The sequence below is a fragment of the Sminthopsis crassicaudata genome, chromosome 3 (assembly GCF_048593235.1).
Source record: "Sminthopsis crassicaudata isolate SCR6 chromosome 3, ASM4859323v1, whole genome shotgun sequence".
Lineage (NCBI taxonomy): Eukaryota > Metazoa > Chordata > Mammalia > Dasyuromorphia > Dasyuridae > Sminthopsis > Sminthopsis crassicaudata.
This window is the reverse complement of record NC_133619.1, coordinates 579703768-579723815: the sequence shown is the minus strand read 5'-3', so window position 1 is coordinate 579723815 and position 20048 is coordinate 579703768. Positions and strand designations below refer to the sequence as shown.

Sequence of the window (20048 nt, the reverse complement as noted above, 5' to 3'; positions counted from 1 at the left end):
ATTCTGGAGAGCAATCTGGAATTATGCCCAAAAAGTTATCAAATTGTGCATACCCTTTGATCCAGCAGTGCTACTACTGGGCTTAAATCCTAAAGAAATACTAAGAAGGGAAAGGGACCTGTATGTACCAAAATGTTTGTGGCAGCCCTTTTTGTAGTGGCTAGAAACTGGAAAATGAATCAATGCCCATCAATTGGAGAATGGTTGGGTAAATTGTGGTATATGAATGTTATGGAATATTATTGTTATATAAAAAATGACCAGCAGGATTAATATAAGAGGCTTGGAGACTTACATGAACCAATGCTGAGTGAAATGAGCAGAATCAGATCATTATACACTTCAACAACAATACTGTATGAGGATGTATTCTGATGGAAGTAGATATCTTTGACAAAGAGAAGGTCTAATTCAGTTCCAATTGATCAATGATGGACAGAATCAGCTACACCCAGAGAAGGAACACTGGGAAATGAGTATAAATTGTATTGCATTTTTGTTTTTCTTCCCAGGTCATTTTTATCTTCTGAATCTAATTCTCCCTGTGCAACAAGAGAACTGTTTGGTTCTGCACAGATATATTGTATCTAGGATATACTATAACATATTTAACATGTATAAGACTGCTTGCCATCTAGGGGAGGGAAAGGAAAAGTCGAAACAGAAGTGAGTGCAAGGGATTATGTTGTAAAAAAATTACTCAGGCATATATTTTGTCAATAAAAAGATACAATTAAAAAAAAAATTAAATTAAAAAAAAAAAAGAGAGAGAGAAGCTTTCTCCAAGAAGTCTCTCTCTAATACTTTGTGAAGATTACTGTCTATTGATTACAAATCAGTTTTCAAACTACGACAACTTGCAGGGTACCTGCAAAAAGCCTGCAATATTGAGATGTGCAGATAATAATCCCTTAGTTAAAAATGAACAAACTGAGATGCAACAGGTTTCATGAGTTACTCAGGTCACATAGTCAGACCACTAATTAAAAGGCATCTTGGACTGTTCTGACTTCCAGCTCCCCAGAGGACCTGGAGTTAAACATGAGGTTTTTGCATTAAAAAAATCTTCAGTTTCCTCTTCCCTTGCAACATGGAAAACACAGGGTTAATATTGCAGAACATGTTCAGCTGGATTGCAGGATCATTTCAAACAAGGCTGAGCTCCTTTTCTGCTACCGGGGGGAGGGGCACCAGGCAGAACACCATAGCCCAAGTCTGTTTATCCATTAATCTAAATTGACTTCCCTGGGAGAGAGGCAGAACGGTTGGCAGAGAACAGAGTATCCTGGCAACAATTGTCATGGCAACCCAGAATAATAATGAAGCTGAGCCTAATGTTATCAGCAATCCCACAGGCCTGAATTCTGCCATTTCATGCTCTTTCATAACCAAGGGTAAAATAAATATGGAAGTGGGGGGAGGGCTGGGACCCCTAGCCTTAAGGGCTTATCTTGTAGCTTGTACCTCCACCTTCCTGGAATCTAGCAAAATGGCTGGGTGTAGGAAGTCAAAGCATGTGGGGCAAGGTCTAGTCCAGGATCATCCAAGGATTCTCAGGGGGTTCTCCACACCTGCTGGCATGCCACGCCACCTCCCTCACTGGGAAGTAGCACTGACAGATGGGGCATTGTACCCAGGAGGGTGGTGGTGTGCTCTCCAGAGAGGATTCAGGGTGCAATGAAGATGGAGTCCAAGATGGGGACGAGGAGGAAGAGGATGATGAGGAAGAGGGTGAGCCTGGATGAGGCGGGGAGCTCTCTCCACAGGTGGCAGCATGGAGGGGAAGGTCTTTAAAGCTGAAGGACCCTAGGAAAGAGGAAAGAAAGAGAAGGGCAGAGGAATTAACAAAACTGGCATGTTTTTTTCATGGAAATGAAAACCTGCACTAAGCCAAAGTCCAGAGTGAGGGAGGAAAGAGTTCCTTAGTAAAGAAAAAGCTAACCTAGCTGTGGGACTCTGAATCAGAGATGCACACCCCAACCTGCCAGGCCTTGACCTCCAGCTAACACAACTGCAACATCTCCCCAGGCACGAAGCTGTAGCAGAGGCTGCTTCTTTTCCTGTTCCTGACACACCCACAATCTGGGCCAACATGGAGTTTCATTTATATATAGCAAGTGCTCAGTAATTACATGCTGACCCATTCTTATAGCTCCACTAGAAAGCCTTCCAACACTAAGTCCAAACTCAAAGCAATTTTCCTTTCTGGGATGACCTGAGCTCTATGAATATGTATCACACCTTCCTGAACTGGATTAGATTACAGTAATTTACTTCCCACTGATCAGACTTGTTTCTTTCCTATATAATCCCTAGCAAAGAGCCTCAAAGCTTCTTCATCTCTCCCTGTGGATGCTGTACCCCCCTCTTTCATGGTTCAAATGCCATTTATACCATAACAGTCCACATTTAAACAGTTCTTCAAGGTATGTGGAGCATTTTATATAATTTATCTCAATTGAAACACACAACTGCCTTGTGAGAGATATTATTATTCCCATTTTACTGATGAAAACCCAAGCTTAGAGAGCTTAAGGGATTCACCCATGACCACAGAGCATGTAAGTACCAAGTCTAAAGCAAATATCCGCCATTTTACCGCATTGTCTCTATGAAGCATTCCTTGATCAATCAACAAACAGAGCCATCTGCTGGAGACCATGAATAGTAGCTCTCTGATACTCTGAGGAATAAAACTCATAAAAAGGAAACTATTATTCCCAATTAATTGACAAATATGTATTTGGAGCCTACCACTTGCCAGGCACTGCACTGAGTTTTGGGAATACAAATATAAAAACTGAAACAAGCACTTCCCTCAAAAATCTTCCCTTTTGTCAAAGGTGTCCATGGGATATATGCAAGCAAACAAACAATAAATAAATATGAAGTAGTCTTGGGCTGGGGAAGACTTGGGCAGGACACTGGAGTTTGGATAGAGCCTTAAAGGAAATGAGGGGACTCTGTAAAGAGCGACAGGGGAGCACTTAGGGGAGAGCCCATGCAAAGACTCCGGCTCTGAAATGCCAAGTGCAAAGAACAAAGAGAGAGTTAGTTTGGATGGATAGTAGAGAGTGAAAATGGAGGCATGTATAAGGAAGCCAGAAAGATGGGGAGGCTTAAAACAGAGAGACTATTGTAAAACTGTGGGCAAGAAGTAATGAGAACCGAAGTGTGTGTGGGGTGTGGCCTGAGGGTGTGAGTATAAAGTAGGGATTGAATGAGAGTGATGTAGCAAAAATAGAAATGGCAAGATTATTCAACTGTTTGGACACTTGAGAATGAAGCTGAGGGTATAAAATGAGGAAACTAGAAGAGTGGTGCTATTTTCAACAAAAATATGGAAAATTTTTGATGATGAGTAAGTTTGGGAGAATAAGATGAATTAATACATGTTAAGTGCAAACTGGTACATGAGATTCAAGGGGGAAATATCATGACTAACTGAAAGGATGAAGAAACGTTCAGGGACATTTCATAGAATCTAGAGTTGGAGAAGTCCACTGAGGCTCCAACACATACCTAAATAAAATGTTTTTCTACAGCTCCCCATTAGACCTTTGCTTGGAGATCTCCAGAAAGGTTTTTTTTTTTTTTTTTTTTTTTACCGCATTGTCTCGGTGAAGCATTCCTTGATCAATCAACAGAGCCATCTGCTGGAGACCATGAATAGTAGCTCAGTAGTTTATAACCCACTTACGTAATGTCGTCTAGAATTCAGTGAAGAATTGAAATCAAGCTCAACAACCCATACAGATTTTGCTTTTCCTGATTCTGAGAACCAGGAAGCTTGTTCCTCTTTGGTTCTGCCCCATGATCTTCAAAGATTATTAGCAGGAATTCAACACTTTCCCCCTCTCCCCTCCCAGTGTACTCTTTTACTATCCTAGGGCCCAGTTCATCTGGGCCTCAAGGCATGAATTTATCTTACCTCTTCCTCATCTTGAGTATCCACTCCCCATTTGTCACATGCTTTCAGTCCCTAGTCATACAAACATCATTCTTCTTGGAAGGGAAGGGGAAGTCAGATGCCTGTCTGGCCACAGTGATTCACCATTTCATCTACCCTATGCCCTATCCCTTCTCTGAGTCTCCTTTCCCAACAATAAAACCCTCTTACTGTCTCTTGGTTTCTTTACTAGGCTTGGTTCACTTGAGTTTTATCACATCTGACAATGTTTTATAGGACTGGCTCAAACTGGTCCTTGTTTCCATTTTCTGTGTTTTTTTTTTTTGTTTTTTTTTTAATCTGAGTTGGAGGGGGAGCTCCTTGTGCAACCTCATCATTCCCCTTAGACAATTCCTCTTCCTTTATGTAAAAATTCTAATTGCTAGTCCTCTAGAGCCTGTATCTTATACTTCTCAGGGATGTTATGAGAATAAAAGTCAGATAATATTTGTAAACTACCTCCACAAGGCCTGGAACTTTGTAAGTGCTACATCATTATGTACTTCCTTTCAGGTTTCTCACATTAAACATATGACTCTCAGGCACAGGGGCTTGTGCTATACCTTTCTCTGTATTCATGTGCTCAGTATGATGCCTGTTATTTAATACATTCTGGTTGACTTAACTTGGCATGGGATCCTGCCAATCCCTTTTCTGATCTCTTGGAAGGCTGCTCTTCAGTTATCTATGGTGGATGTCAGACTGTCCAGCTTTCTCCTCTTCTCTCCCAAACTCTTAAGTTGAAATGGTCATTTCTTCCTAAGGTGCCTTAATGACTTTCATTTCAGCAGCTATTGGTTCTATGTTGGTTAAGAATCCAGAAATTATCTGTAAGATAAGTCCAGAAATCCTGAGCTACTCTGCTTTAGATAGAGAGTGCTTTAGCTGATGTACTGATAGCTGTTGGCAATACTGCTTCTGTTCTTGCTTCTGATGAGACACAAATGTTCTTTACCTCTTACAGTGCTCTGGGCCTTGGATTTCCTCAAACAAGTAAATCTTTCTTAATTTACAACTTCTATTCCATCTTTCTCATCCCTAATATAACTAAAATGGATTTTAAATGGTTATATACATTGGATATAATTAACTATTTGTACCTCTGTTTTACATGGCAATTCCAAGCTTGAGGTTGAGCAACAAAGACAGGGAGATAGGAAAGCAGGGACTCCATCTGGAGGACAAAGAATTAAGTCCAGTCTGAACTGAAGCTTACAGTGGAATAATATGTCATAAAGCTGAAAGGCCAGGGTAATATGAATGTGGAGGGCCCCGAAGCCAGGTGAACTTTACTCAGAAGCCACAGGGAACCATCAAAGACTTCAGAGTCTGAAAATGATGGGCTGTAGTGTTCAAAAGGACACCCGGAAGGAAGGAGGATGGAGGCAGAACATGTCAGGAGGCTGTTACAGCAATCCAAGGAGGGGCAGCTGAGACTGAAGGGATGCTGTGAAGGTGACCTTGGCATGCTAGTAACTGACTGACACTAAGAGATGAGGAGCTAAGAAAAGTCCAAGAGCTCTGTGGTTTCAGATATGGGAGACAACCAGCCACAATCCCTCCTCCTTTCCCAAACAGTTTGTGCAACCGTTCTCTGGGCTCTCCTCTCACTAGGCAGCAAACTCCTGGAGGGCAGCTTTGCCTCTTATCTTGTATCTGCTCACAGGCCAGGTCCTTATATACAGTATGTGCAAACAAAATATTTGTTGGATAAGTGAAAAAACAAACTCTAACTCTCATCTCCATGGTGCTCCAAGGTGCACCAAGAACTCTCCTCATATGCCTACCCTGTGAAAGCCATAGCACAGGACTCTTGCCACCTTTCAGATGAGAAAGGGAGGTTCAGACAGCTGATGTTATATAGTTACTCACATGACTAAGAAATGGTAGAGCTGGGATTTGGACCCACGTCTTTGGACTCCTACATCAGTGCTCTAACTGGAATATACAGGGATATGTTCTAGGTGGAATACAAAATTAAGGGCTGGATTTGGGGAGAAGGGTCACATATCTCCCTCAACCACCCTCACTCCAGGTCTGGACCGTGACCCACGGAACTGATTGTTGCCAAACCCCTTTTCTCCACTTTCAGGGATGGGAATGGGGTGGGAGGAGAGGACATGTGGATGAGGAGGGGGTTAATGCACTCAGATTTGGATCTCTGCCCAAAGGCTAGATGGCAGCATGGGGAGAAAGTACAAACACAACTGGCCCCACCCCACTCTTCATGTCTCAGGTCTCATCTACTCTGGGTATCTTGCCATCGGCCTTGAACCTGTGTTCATTCTCACACTCCTTTGCTCTGGGACAGAGTGATAACCAAGTGCCTTGGTTCCTTTCACCATTCCTGTGAAGCTCCTAACCAAAGTCTTCTTTCTTACTATGTGTACTTTGCTTTGCACCAAAGACACAGACACAAAAGTGAGACGGTCCCTATCCTCAAAAAGCTTGAGGAGGCAGCTCAACAGCCCGTGTAAGGGAGTGGTGGACAAGAAAGAAAGTATTCCGGGGGGAAAAAAAAAAAAAGAAAAAGAAAAGAAAAAAAGAAACAAAGCATTCTAAAACCTAAATGCACCAACAACATTTCTCTGAGGATCCCTCTCCCACTATTATAGCTGAACTAGACTAAAGGGCAACCCAATGAAGGGGAGACAAGATGGGGAAGTAGAAATAAGGAAAAGGAGGGAGAATGACAGAGAAAAGAGGAACCAGACCTTCCCTGCCCTCCTAAACCCAAGAGAGTGCTGGCAGTAGTGACTTAGCCAGGCTGGCTGGGTGACTGTGGCTTGGGACAGGCCCAAGTTCCTCTAAGTAAAAGGAAGCAGCAGTATCCCTCACCTGCACAGATGGGGCACCAGCCAGTCTCTGGACCAGGGTCATTGCCCGTCTGTGGCTGGGGGGCCTGTTGTTGTGGTGGCTTTATCTTCCTGCACTGCCGAGGACCTGCAGCAGCTGGAGGCCTGAGGGACAAAACGTAGAGTACAGTGTTACTAGCCACAGAGGCCTGGGGGGGGACATCAAATCTCTGAAGGGGTATTCACCACTCTAGGGACTCCCTCCCTGAATTCAGCATCAATCTAAGCTTTTCTATGAACCTAGCTCCTCCAGGCAGCTTTCCATGACTGATCCCAGCCCATCCTCTCAAGTTTTCCACTGAAAGACCCTTCAGCTGCACACAACAGATAAATTGCCACTCTGTAGAAATATCCTTCAGGGGATCTGTTAAGGCTTCTACTCCCTGAGCAGGGGTGTACATCTCTCTACTGACCAGAGGCTCCCATAAAGAATAAGAATGATCCCAATTTCTGTGGATACTGCTCCTGTTCAGTTATCTTAGCAGTAGCCATAGCTGGTAGCCCACTGAGACCCTAGGATCAGTCAGCCACAAAACAGGCAGTCATCAGAAGGATATTAGGGAGAGGGCCATGGAAACAGGGACATTCCTTTCAAGAGGACATGGGGGAGCTAAGGAGGACAGTACTAAGACAGGTAAAAGGTGGTGCTGTGGGGTTTCTCATTACCTTCTCTTTGGGTTTGGTAGCTTCCGTCTCTTTGTCCTTCTTGACTCATTCTTTGAATTCTGCTCCCGTGGCCCCAGCTCGTCGGCCTCAGGGACATCTGTCAATCCAAGGTCATCATCACTAATGAGAACATTCCCCAAATGTACAGCACTTTAAGTTCACAATTTAGACTCTCAGAACTGGATGCTGGTGTATCAGTAACCTTTATACAATCACAGGTCTGCAAGCTGGATTTAGCACAATCAAGGAAATAATAGATTGATCTGAAAATGCAGTACACTTTTACCTATAGATTGACATCTATACAAAAGTTCTTAAAAATGTCATTCCAATTCTACCTAAATCTTACCAAAACAAACTCCCTTTCTTTTGAAGCATTCCATTCCATTTTTTGGATTGTTCTTGTCAAACTTGTTTAGAAAAACAGTGTAATATATTCAAATGCAATGGAAAGAACATTTAGAAGAAAAACCAGGCAATTACAACAGATGTGGATGGAAATTGCTAATTGCATCCAGAGAGAGAACTATGGAGACTGTGGATCAAAGCATTGTATTTTCATCTTTTTTTGCTGTTATTTGTTTGCATTCTTGCTTTTTTCTTTCTCATTTTTTTCCTTTTTGATCTGATTTTTCTTGTGCAGCATGATGAATATGGATATGTTTAGAACTGCACATGCGTAACCTATGTTGGATTGCTTGCTGTTTTAGGGAGGAGAGAGGGAGAGAGAGGAGAAAAATTTGGAACACAAGATTTTATAAAGGTGAAAGCTGAAAACTATCTTTGCATGTATTTGGGGAAAAAAAAAAAAAACTATTAAAAAGAAAAAAAGAAAAGAAAAATCCACATTAATCAAATATAATTAGATATCCTGGGGAAAAAAACAAAACAAAACAAAAAACAAAGGAAGATTTGGGATCCAACGGCAGATATTCCATTTATCAGTTGTATGGTCCTGAATAAATTATTTGGCTTCTGTGAACCTTAGTTTTGTTATCTGCAAAGTTGGGAAATTAAGATCTGCCCCACCTTAGTTCACAAAGTCATTACAAAGATCAAAGGGCATAATGGATATGATCTGAAGCCTCTAATCAGAATATAGGAGATTGTTTGGATCATAATATTGTTAGGTGAGCATAGAGTTACAACAAAATAAGGTGGACATCTTGTAAGGAGAATTTCAACTAATTGTCATAGACAAGGACTGGTTACCCAGCAAAGTGTCCACATTGGCAAATTCTTTAATTCCCAATTCTGTCTTTTTAATACTCTTCTTTCTTAAACAAAAAGATCCATTAGTCAAAATACCATTACCTGAGGTCATAGTTAATTTGCTGAGGGGATATCTTTAGATGACTTTCCTAAGGGAATTGAGAAAACAATCAAATGGATGGAAAACCTGGAGTTTCCTCATCCTGAGACAATGTGGTGTAGGGGAAAGTGATAGACTTGGCATCAGGATGACGTGGGTTCAGACTCTATCTCTACCACTAGCTAGCTTTATGACCATAAGCAAATTATTGAAACTCTGTGTCCTGGTTTCCTCATCTGTAAAACTGGGCTAATAATACCCAGCATGTTAATTCACTGAGCTGTTGTGGTTGCTGTAAAATGCTGTAAAAATGAACTATAAACTGCTATTAAAAAGACAATTGTTATTGTTTGAGACCTCTAGGCACCCAGGCACCCACCCAGTAGTACTTAGTTTCCTTAGAGGGGATATCCTAGGGAGGTAAGACATCATAAATACCCACAATAAGAGCATGGCGTGAACTCAGGATACCCAGTGAAATCATAAAGGATATTAGGAATGAATACAATATCATTCTTTCCCTTATTTCTCCCTTTAGAATGATAAATAATCCCTTTTTATCTTTAAAAAAAAAATTGATGCACAAATTATTTCCCTTCCTCATTTCTTCTAGAGGAATAAGAACTCACTTCAATGAAAACAAACACAAACTATTAATTTCCTTGCTTTTAATTTTTCTATCAGAAACTGGTTTGTAGGCCAGCTCTTGTTTGTAACCCCAGTGGGCCAGAGAAATGAGTGTAAAGATAATAAGTGCCAAAGAGTGTAAGGAGTTGGGAACCAAGGGAAAATATACATGGGGCGGTAGCCTGACCTGAATCGTCTGTGTGGTTGGGTGATGGTTCTCCTTGGTGGAACCTCTTTGAGATAGATGGACGGGCCCGGCAGGCAGCAGACAGTACCATGTGGGCTGAGCGCCCCAAAGCCCCAGGCTGCAGCTGCTGTAGGCGGTTTCTGAGCTCAGTCACTTGCCCATGGCTCCTGTAGGGGCAGAGAGAGAGAGGTTGGCAGTATGCTCAGTTACAAGCACAAGATCAAGGGCCCTTTCTATGGTTAGCAGAACTACATATTCTTTTTTTGATTAGGCAAGACATCAGAGTAAACAATGTGATCCTGCTTTTAGAGCTTCCAGTCTGAAAATACCCAGATACCATTTCCACGTTTTCTTTATCTGGCTATATAGATCCTGACCTGATACGCCAACAATATTGCATACGTAGAAAAATAGTCAACCAGATAAAGGACTGTGAGAACTGAGTGTGGATCACAACACAGTATTTTCACTCTTTTTGTTGTTCACTTGCATTTTGTTTTAACAATTTTTTTTCCTTTTTGATCTGATTTTTCTTGTGTAGCACTATAATTGTGGAAACATGTATAGAAGAATTACCCATGTTTACCATATGTTGGATTACTTGCTGTCTAGATGAGTGGGGGGAAGGGAGAGAAAAAATTTGGAACACAAGGTTTTGCAAGGGTGAATCTTGAAAATTATCCAAGCATATGTTTTGAAAATTAAAAGCTTTAATAAAAAAATAAAAAAAGAAAAGAAAAAGAAAAATGGTCAGGAATCAGCTACTCTGATACTTAGTAGTTAGAAAATAATCTTGGGCCTCTGTTTTCTCATTTGTAAAATGGGCTGGTAATAGACAGCCCCTGAGATTCTTTCCATCTCTATAGCTAAGACATTATGTATGTTAAACTATGACTTTGAAGGTCAGGTCTATTTCAGATTGGGGAAGGAGGGGACCCAGGAGATATAGTATATGTATATGTCAAATTAAGAGGCTATGATGATATGAGACTAGGTATTTTTGTCAGATGAAATAATGCCTTCAGAAGGACTGGATCTATTGATGTATAAAGATGTTATGAATATCAGGAGGATGAAGAGGCAGCAAAGAAACCAGCCCCAGAGTATTAAACCTGAAGGGAGGAAAGAAAAAAACAAGTCACCTTTAGGATTAGGAGAAACCTGGAAGGTCAGAGAAGGGGAAAAGGAATAGAAACAGGTTCAGGTCTCAATACTGCTATTCAGATACCCTTGCCAGGACAATATGAAAGCTGAAACCTTTTCTGCTTTATTAACATTGGGTAAGAGACTATCAGTAGTTCCACAGGAGCCAGCATAAATGGGGCTGTTTCTCTTCCTTCAAATGCAAATGCATTTTCCCTTGCCCCTGATACTACATACGGTTGTGGATCTGGGAAGAATGTTCTCCGGATAGCAGGGCTAGCAAGCCAAGGGCTGGCTTCAGGTGCTTGTACAGAGTGCTCCACCTTTAATAAGGGAAATTGAAATACATAAATACAAATGCTCACCACTAGAGGGCACCATTTACAAACATTAGCTTATCAGTTCTCTTCCCCAGGTGTGCATCTTCAAAATTATGATCCAATTTATAAGTGTCTATATTTATTGTGGACTTATGATTGATATACTATTTTTATGTGCATGGACTGACATCTCTTCTACTCATTTCTGCCCACTGAAATCTTTTGACATCCAACTCAGGGATTATCACCTTGACTTGAGATTGGTTTCTCTCCCTCTTGAATGTGCCTTACCTGTGCCTTTAAATGTTTAATTGATGCTTTCTTTTTATGTTTTGTCACTCTCTAATGATTCCATTTCTCCATCCATTAAATCTTCTCTTGTAACAAATTCACTACACTGGGCAAAAACAAAATGGCCCAAAGGCCATATCTGAAAATATAGGTTTCATAGGGGGAGACAGGTTTCTCTAGAGCAAAGCTTCTTAAATTATGGGATCTCATACCTGAATGTAGGGATCATTCTCAGTAAATGTTTACATGTATACCCATTATATATACTCATAAATCCAGGGCTGTGTAAAAATTTCTCAGGTCAAAAGGGCTTGCTAGTAGAAAAAGTTTTAAGTACTACTCTATAGCATTCTGCAATTATGTGACTCTGCAAAAGTGCTTCAATGTTGTTTTCTTTTACTTTTATATGGTTAGGTGTTTTATTATCTGGCTTCTGCTAACTTCAAAATAGCTTCACTTCACAAATAGCTTCCCAAATTTCCCTGCAATTCATAGTCATCATTTCTTCCAATACAGTGATATTACCCCAAACTCCGTAATTTGCTTAGCCATTTCCCAATTAGATTTGTTGTCAGGAAATCTAATCTTTCCTAGTTTAAAACTTACCTTAGACATTTACTAGCTTGTGTGACTCTGAGCAGTTACTTAATCCTGTTTGCCTCAGTTTTCTCATTTTTAAAATGAGCTGATAAAGGAAATGGTAAACCATACCAGTATCTTTGATAAGAAAACCTAAAAATTGGATTATGAGTCAGACTTGATGGAAAAAAGATCAAACACACAATCACTCCATAACTACTTTCTAATTCTTTGCTATTACAAAAAGGAATGAAATAATTACAAATTATTTTGAACAGCTGAACCAAATCATAGCTCCACTAACAGTGCATTAATGAGTCTTCCCACAGGTCTCCCAACATTTGTCATCTTAGCTAATCTGATGAGTTAGAGATGAAACTTAAGTTATTTTAATTTGTAATGCTGTTACTTAGAGATATTTGCTGAAAATACTTTTTTCTCATTAATTATTTCTCTAACTCTAGTTTCACTTATTTTTCTCATGTAAAAAAGTTTTTAATTTCATGGAAATGAAGTTGATAATTTTATCATTTATGATCAGCTCAACCCCTTTTTAGTTATGAATTATTCACCATAGTTTTACTTCTTCTCCTCTAGCATCTTAATAATGTGTGACCTTTTATATTTAGTTCTTACATCTGTTTGGCACTTATTGTGTCTGTGATAGGCTAAATCTAATTTCTGCCAAACTACTTTTCAGTTTTTACTGAAATGCCAGAATGTAATTTCCTTTCCTGTGTGTATTTTGTGCTTATGGACTATTTAGGATTAAATGATGTAGATGAAGCCCTGTTTTAAGAATATGTAAGGGACCTAGAGATGAACATGACAGTTTCTTAGTTTGTTTGTTTTTTTTTTTGTTTTTTTTTTAAACTAGAGTTTAACTGTACACATGCATTTGGCCATGACAGAAGAAATAGTGCTGAACTTAGAATCAAGAGATCTGGATTCAAATTCCATCTTAGTCAATTACCAGATATGTGAACATGGAGAAGTATGTAATTTATGTAGCCTCAATTTTCTCATCTGAAATGTATGGGTATGATGAGGGGAAAGCAGACAGCCCAGTGTAAATGACCAACAAAACCTTATATCGTCTGAAGAAAAATTCCTTTCTTATACAAACCTCAAAGAATTTATAGTCTCTGGAGAAACTCTTTTGATATACAAACTTCTGGAAGCAGAAAAGTCTTACCAGATACAAATCTTGTTTTATAAAATAAAGTTCTCAAGCTATGCTTTTTGCAATATGCCTTCTCTCTGGAAGCAGATATTGCCCACCAAGACATCTTGGTGTTCTTTTCCTAATCAATAAAGCCTTTCTTGTCACAGCTTTGAGTAGGTGAATTCTTTCGTCTCTAACCCATCCTTAGCATTTTGGAGAGAGAGAGAGAGAGAAAGAGAAAACCTATAAGACCCATCTTTGCCTAGTATCACACCCTCTTCAGGTATAGTGATAGAATCTACTTCTTTACGTTCTTAAATTATCTCTGTGCAAGCTTCAAGGCATTATATAAATATGAGAAATTCAGTTCTTGGCACAAAGTAGGCACAAAATTGTGGGAATTTTGGTGACTGATTCTAAGTATGTATGTATGTCTATATGATTCTGACTCTCCTCGTCCTCTGATTTCTAACTGAAACCCAACAATGGCATAGAAAGAGGAGGAAGCATCTAATACTTTTCTAACTTCCAATATACCTGGCTGTGGTCAAGTGTTTGAGGACTCTCAGGGGCTTCTCTAGGTTCCAGCAAAGAACGCACACGAAGGAACATGAGACCAAAGGGCTGCCGACGGCTGAAAGGCTGGCTGCAGGTCACTCGAAGCCTATCCCAGCTCTCATCTGCTGCTGGGGCCAGGAAATCTCCTGGAAAATTGGAAGAAGGAATGAACAAATTTATGGAGAAACAAAAATGAAGAGAGGGTAAGGAGGTAGGAGAGGAAGCAAATAGTAGTAAAAGGAGGACAAGAAGAACAGAAGGACAAGACAAGGAAGGAGGTGGGGAATGGAAGGGGGAAAAAAGGAAAGAAGATAGTAGGAAAAGAAATGAAGAGAGTTTTTGGGAGTATGAAAAGATCATGGGGGGGGAGGAGAAAGAGAATATAGAAAGAGGAAAGTCATGGAATCAAAGGAAAGGGAAGAAAGAAGATAAGCAGATGGAAGGAAGAGAGAATAGAAAGAAAACAAACCATAGACAGGAGGAAGGGAAGAAGAGCTTGCCTTCTCACATTCTTTCCCAGTCCTTGGTTTGAAAAGTCTGGCCAGGTACAGCTGAGCCTTGTCCTTATGCAGCCATGAGAATGGATAGATCTAGCCTCCCTTCCTAACTCCATTTCCCACCGACACCACTTTCTTGCCCCCAACAGCAGCCATTTTCTCAGTATCCCACATCACTTCTGATTGCTATGGCTAATGTTCAACACAGGGCTAACAGGAGTGGAAGGCTGGTTTATAGACAGCATGCAGAGACCAGGAACCCTTTACCAAGCGACCTCCTAAACAACGTTAGGTAGAGGTCTTCTCCAGTTTCTCCATGGTTTGACATGGAATATTACTACCCTAGCTGATCAAGCAACAAGCATTTGTGAAGGGACCATGCCAGGATAAAAATGATACAATCCTTGAGCCCAAGAAGTTGAGGTTGTTATCTTATATATGTCCTCTCTTGCTACACAAATTCCACATCATTTTTATATAGATACACACAAACTTTATACAGATCCTTTACAAAAAGAAGTCCATCACTGCCACCTGACACACATTAGACATTATTATATGTCACCCCTCACCATCACCTCAATATAGACCCAATATCTAGCACATTCATGACCTCCTGCATACCCAGCATCAAACCCCATACACACAAAAGTCCAAATACTGCCTTCTATACCCCAATATCAAATCCTTTATTTACACATTGACCTAATATCATTGATTATATCTCTTATACAAAGACCTATTCTCTCATACAATCTATATTCATGAAATATATTTTCCTTTGCATACAGCTCTGCATTCAATACTTCCTCAAAATACACGTTATTCCATGTGTACACACACACACACACACACACACACACGCCCTATATACCTTCCCATAAAGCACACAAATCCTTCACGTTAAATGACATAACAGCTTACACATATTCACACACACTCTTCTCCTCCCCTCTTACCATCTTTAAACATGCGGACCCCAGAACGGTTCTTTCCCAGTTTGGAGTCAGCAGGTGACATGAGTGTGGCCATGGGAAGCAAAGTCAGAAAAGGCCTGCCTGGAGGCCAGGAGGAACGTCCCACATCCACTTGTAAAAAAGCACAGCCACAGTTCCCTAGGAATAAACAGAGCAGGGAAGTAAGAGACACTTCCTTTTAGCTAACAATTGGTTGGGGGATGGAATAGAGGCCCATTAGTTTTTGCTACAAGTACTCTCTTCTTTTCAGAACTTGATTTAGATAGGCCTAACTCTTGGCTCTGCCTAATGACTATTAGTTGGTTCGGTATTCCTCTGAATATGCAGAAGTTTTTGCTAATTCCTTGGCAAGTCCTTTCATTTCAGATTATTCCTATTATAACCTTCTCAGTTTATATAGTTCCATCTCCTCCAAGAAGCCCTCTGCCCAACCCAATCCCTTCAGCAGCTCAAAGCTCTGATTTGGCAGAGATGACAACTATTTCTTAGTACTTGTGGTCTATCTCTTGGTTCAGATTGAAAAAGGAGGTATTCTTGAACACAAAGATCAAATTTGTATTCTCCCCTCAGATTTCCCAAGGTAGATCTGTCTCAAACCAGAAAGTCTCTGAGGGATCACTGAAAATGGGGACCACGACTCCCACACCTGACTTAGATTTTTTTGTTCTTGTTTCTCTCTCTTGTGTGAAATGGCAGCTGCTCAGTGTTTACAACCAAAACGATCTGTTCAATGGCTGTCAAAGTGTTTACCTCTCATTCCAGGGTCTTGGGACCCCTAGAGGTCTGAAATCCTTTCAGGTTGTCTGCAAAGATCAAAACTGTTTTCATAATACATTTTTATTTGTAATGTGCTAAATGATGATAGATATAATTCACATATAAGAGTCCTCAATAATTTTTAAGTGTAAAAGGGTCCAGAGAACAAGAAGTTTGAGAACTATTAACCCCATCTTGAAAGTGGATCTGGAGTGGATCTTCCTTGATCTTGCCACCTCCCTCCCCCAACCTGTACTACAAGGCTCCTGGCTACATTTCCTTACCCACATCAATGTAACTGATGGGCACAGCTCGTTCTAATTGCAGCTCCACCTTGAGCTGCCCACTGTGGTCCCGAGGGGAGCTGAGCCAAGGTCTCATTGGTTCATTTGGGTCCAGCAGGTTTTCCACAGGGTACCTGGAATCCTGGGATAGAGGCCACCAAAAGAGTAGAGATCATCAAAAGAAGTCCTTACTGAGCCAGAGGGAAAGGGATTCCTAAGAGTGGGAGAGATACCCTTCAGCCCCAACTTCTTATGCCAAGGAAAGCTAGTGAGCTTAGTTTTCTTAATTTTACCCATGAAAACTATCTGAGAAGAACAGCAGAACAGGTGGCAAAGGAAGAAATTAGAACAATGCCATCAGAATGGGGCTCCCTCATGGGCTTAGCTCTGTCATTCCCCTCTCTGCTCCCGAACAGAAAGGAGTCCCAGGATGGCTCAGGGATACTGCTGTCCTTTCTGATCTCAGCTTTAAAGAGGGTGAGGATGCTCCCTAACATCTGTGCTTTGTAATGTATAATCTACAAGTTTCTAGGGGTATTGAAAGGTTAAGCTACTTGCTCAGAATCATGCAGGCAGTATGTATCAGATAGGATTTGAACCTAAGTTTCCAGACTCTGAGGAAGGCTCTCTTTCTACTTTTTAGAAACATTACTAATCTAAGAAAAAACATCTGCCTTATGATTAATAATTCTCATTTATACAGTATGTTAAAGTTTAAAAAGTGCTTTCCTCATAATAATCTCTTGAAATAGGCAGTCCAAATGTTATTGTTCCCATTTTATAGATGAAAAGACCTAATCTCAAAGAGGTAAAATGACTGATTTTACCCAGCTCTCCTGAATCCAAGTTTAGCACTCTATTCACTACATCATGTGGCCTATCACAAATGGTTGGGGTGAGAAGTGTCACATAAGACCATCCAAATGGCTGTTTAGCCATCTCCATTCTAAGAATGTGGAGGATTGCATAAAAACCTCTCTATCAGATCAAAGGCTGTGTACCTGCTATCAGATCTAGGGAATCCCCAAAGAAAGGATCACACCTCCTGCTCTGACTCAGAGATGTCCAAGACCTGCATCTATTACCCCTAGGGTGGATCCTACTTAGCTGAATTTTTCCTTGTTACCTGAGAGGAGAACGATACCACGTGACTGATCTTCACAGGAGCCATGAGAAGACATAGAAGCTTCACAGAAAGAAGCCCTTTCTCTCAAGATATGTGCACACCCTGTCACCACATCAACCCTCTCGGCTTCTTCTTGGTCCCTTCAGTCTCTGGGAGAAAAAGATACATAGTGATTTTGAGAAGAAATGGAGAAGGAATATGGGGCAAGATGAAGCAAGAAAAGAGAGAAACTCTGTCCAAAGGAACAGTCTGTTTATCCACAGGGAAAAAAAGGATTTGTCAAATGGATGGTTTTTATGCTGACACCCCTTGACTAAAGTAAGCTCAGTGTAAGGACACTGGGAATGAAGGCTTGTTCTGATATTTGGGAAACGTCTAGTCTCTTCTAGCAAAGCAGCACAGCCAAGAAACAATTGGAGAATTAATGCAAAAAAGCATTAACTATCCCTCTGTCTGCAATATCCTTTCTTCCAATCTATCTTTTAAGAGACAAGAGTTGTAGAATCTGAGCAAGTTCTTTACATTCCTTGAAACTGGGCTATATTTCCTTGACTCTAAAATGGGGCTAATGAAGGATATCATGAGAAAAGCACTTTGTGAACTAATCATCAGGAACCATAAAAATGAGAGCTATTTATAAGCAATCACGGACAAGTTGGTCATATAAGTACAGTGTAAGAAAGAAAAACACAGTGCGGGGATTCAGAGATGGAGTGGTCGGGATGATGAGGGCATGTGCATGCACACAGGAAACTGAGTGTTGGTGAAGAGTACTGGGAATGGGGCCAAGAGTAAGTGTGTAGACCTTGTCAGTATGTATGGGAATGTGTGTAAGGGGGAGCACCTGAAACCCAAAGAGGTAGAGAGTTTTGTAGGGTCCATAAGGGTATATATAAATGAGGATATGAGGGCAAAAGATGGGATGCATGTATGCAGAGGGAATCAGTGTTTGTGCATGGCGTACTGCATGGATAATATAGAAAATGTGAGCAAGAGCAGGTCAGCATGATTATGATCCTTAATCTCTTTTCCCTTTCCCAGATGGCTCCTGACTGCCTACAGGATAAAATCCCACTCCTCTACCTCCCATTCAGGATCTCTGGCATGCTAATCCAGAAGGGGCATATTCTCCAGGACAATACTTTCTCATCTCCCACTCCCTCACAACCGTAGGCCAAAAGGCTTCTGATCTCAACATCTCGACATTTTCCCAGAGTTCCCAATGATCTTTAAGTGTCAAAACCTCATATTGTTGACTATTCTGCTCCTGGATCCCCTCTTTGAGTTTTTGTGTCTAGGTCCCTTCTTTGTTCTCTTCCTTTGTCTGATGGCCCCTTCTCAGTCTCTTCTGTGGAATCATTAGCCCACATCTTACCCTGACTCCTCCCCTTCCCTAATAGTGTATGTTCTCTAAGGTTCGAATCTTAGGTCGCCTTCTCTTTTCTTTTTCTCTCTGAAACTTCATTAGATCCCTCAAATTTAACTAGGATCCCCAGGAAGGTGACTCCTAAAATGGATATCCTTCACATCCTCATATCTACCTCTTTTGCTCTACTTATACTTTAATTCAATAATCAAGTGTCTGTTCATAGTACTAGGTTCTGAGGATGTCAGAAAAAGACTAAATCCCTGCCTGAGGGTTTACAATCTGGGTCAGCTCCGAGGCTCAGGGGATGAAGCACTGGCCCTGAATTCAAGTCCAGGCTCAGGCATTTAACACTGTGTGTCATAGCGGTGTGACTCTGGGCAAGTCACTTAATCCCAATTGTTTTGCAAATAAAAAAAGCTTCCAATCTAAAGAAAGGTAGGAAAGGACACCAGAGAAAGAGGTGGGGCCGCATTTCTTTCCTTTTCCACCCCGTTTCGGAGTTTTTCCCGGGGCTGTCCTCCTTTCTGGAATGCTTCCACCAAAATCCCCATGAAAATTCCATCTTCACTAGAAGGCCTTTCTAGACCAGTGCTAATGCTAGGGGCTTCCCTGTCAGTCATTTCCTGTATATGTAGTCTGTACTAAGTTGTTTGCTCGCTGTCTCCCCCAACAGACTGTGAACTGGGATTTGTGTTTTCTGCTTTTTTTTTGCACCCACAGCACCTGAAACACTTTGTTGTAGTTGAGTCATTTCAAATGGGTCCAACTTCCCCCGACCTCATTTAGGGTCCTGGAAGAGGCAGTGACAAGGTTTGCCAGTTCCTTCTAAGCTTATTTTGCCGAAGAGGGAGCTGAGACAAACGGGTTTAAGGGACTTGGCCGGGGCGCACAATGGGTAGGCGTCCGGTGCCAGATCTGAACTCTAGATTCCAGGCCGGCGCTCTATCCGCTGCGCGCCCAGCAGCCTCTGCCTAGACACGGGAGGAGTGAAAGTGCTGACAGATGGGCCTCACCCCCTCTCGCTAGACTGGCGGCGGGAGCCCGCAGGCTGATCCCTCCGACCCAGATATCGTCCCACCCCTCCACTCCACTGCCAACGGGATCGCCCTAAAGTTCGAGACACAGCTCTTCAAAAGCTGGCGCCAACCTACCTTTCCGGCCTCACTTCACATTCCCTCCTTCCTCGCCTCTTGGCTCCAGGGAGAGCCGGGTCTCCAGCCAGAGCGCCTTAGTTCCCGCCACAACCATACTCTGGCCTCTGACCTCCGACCTCCAAACCCCAGGCCCCGCCTTCGCGCAGCCACCCTTTACTCGCTTTGAAAGGAAAGGCACCATTCTCCTAGGTAACTTTCCATACCACAATATTTCGGTGCATGCTGGGACCTGT

The 20048-nt window shown here is 41.5% G+C and overlaps 2 protein-coding genes across 3 annotated transcripts in view; one reads left to right on the top strand and one right to left on the bottom strand.

Annotated features, from left to right (window-relative positions):
* Positions 1 to 20048, top strand: part of RNF121 (ring finger protein 121) — a 121500-nt gene that overhangs the window by 4507 nt on the left and 96945 nt on the right. The window lies entirely within an intron of this gene.
* On the bottom strand, positions 712 to 19942 carry XNDC1N (XRCC1 N-terminal domain containing 1, N-terminal like). Of its 2 annotated transcripts, none has more exons than XM_074304935.1 (10): positions 19813 to 19942; positions 17293 to 17441; positions 16167 to 16308; positions 15109 to 15264; positions 13632 to 13798; positions 10977 to 11062; positions 9597 to 9763; positions 7471 to 7567; positions 6788 to 6909; positions 712 to 1806 (listed from the first exon to the last, which is right to left on the bottom strand). In XM_074304935.1, the coding sequence occupies exons 2-10, from the start codon at positions 17335 to 17337 to the stop codon at positions 1529 to 1531; spliced, it is 1260 nt and encodes a 419-aa protein (XP_074161036.1). In that variant the 5' UTR covers positions 17338 to 17441; positions 19813 to 19942; the 3' UTR covers positions 712 to 1528. The 2 variants fall into 2 exon arrangements, with proteins under 2 accessions (XP_074161036.1, XP_074161037.1); XM_074304936.1 differs by lacking the exon at positions 712 to 1806 and adding an exon at positions 4904 to 5123.

Excerpts from the sequence above, each read along its gene's own strand:
- XNDC1N (XM_074304935.1), bottom strand. The coding sequence starts at position 17,337 with ATGGCTCCTGTGAAGATCAGTCACGTGGTATCGTTCTCCTCTCAG. Across the intron at positions 15,265-16,166 it reads CATCAGTTACATTGATGTGG|GGAACTGTGGCTGTGCTTTT; the intron begins GTAAGGAAATGT and ends GTTTATTCCTAG. Across the intron at positions 13,799-15,108 it reads GGTCCGCATGTTTAAAGATG|GAGATTTCCTGGCCCCAGCA; the intron begins GTAAGAGGGGAG and ends CCAATTTTCCAG.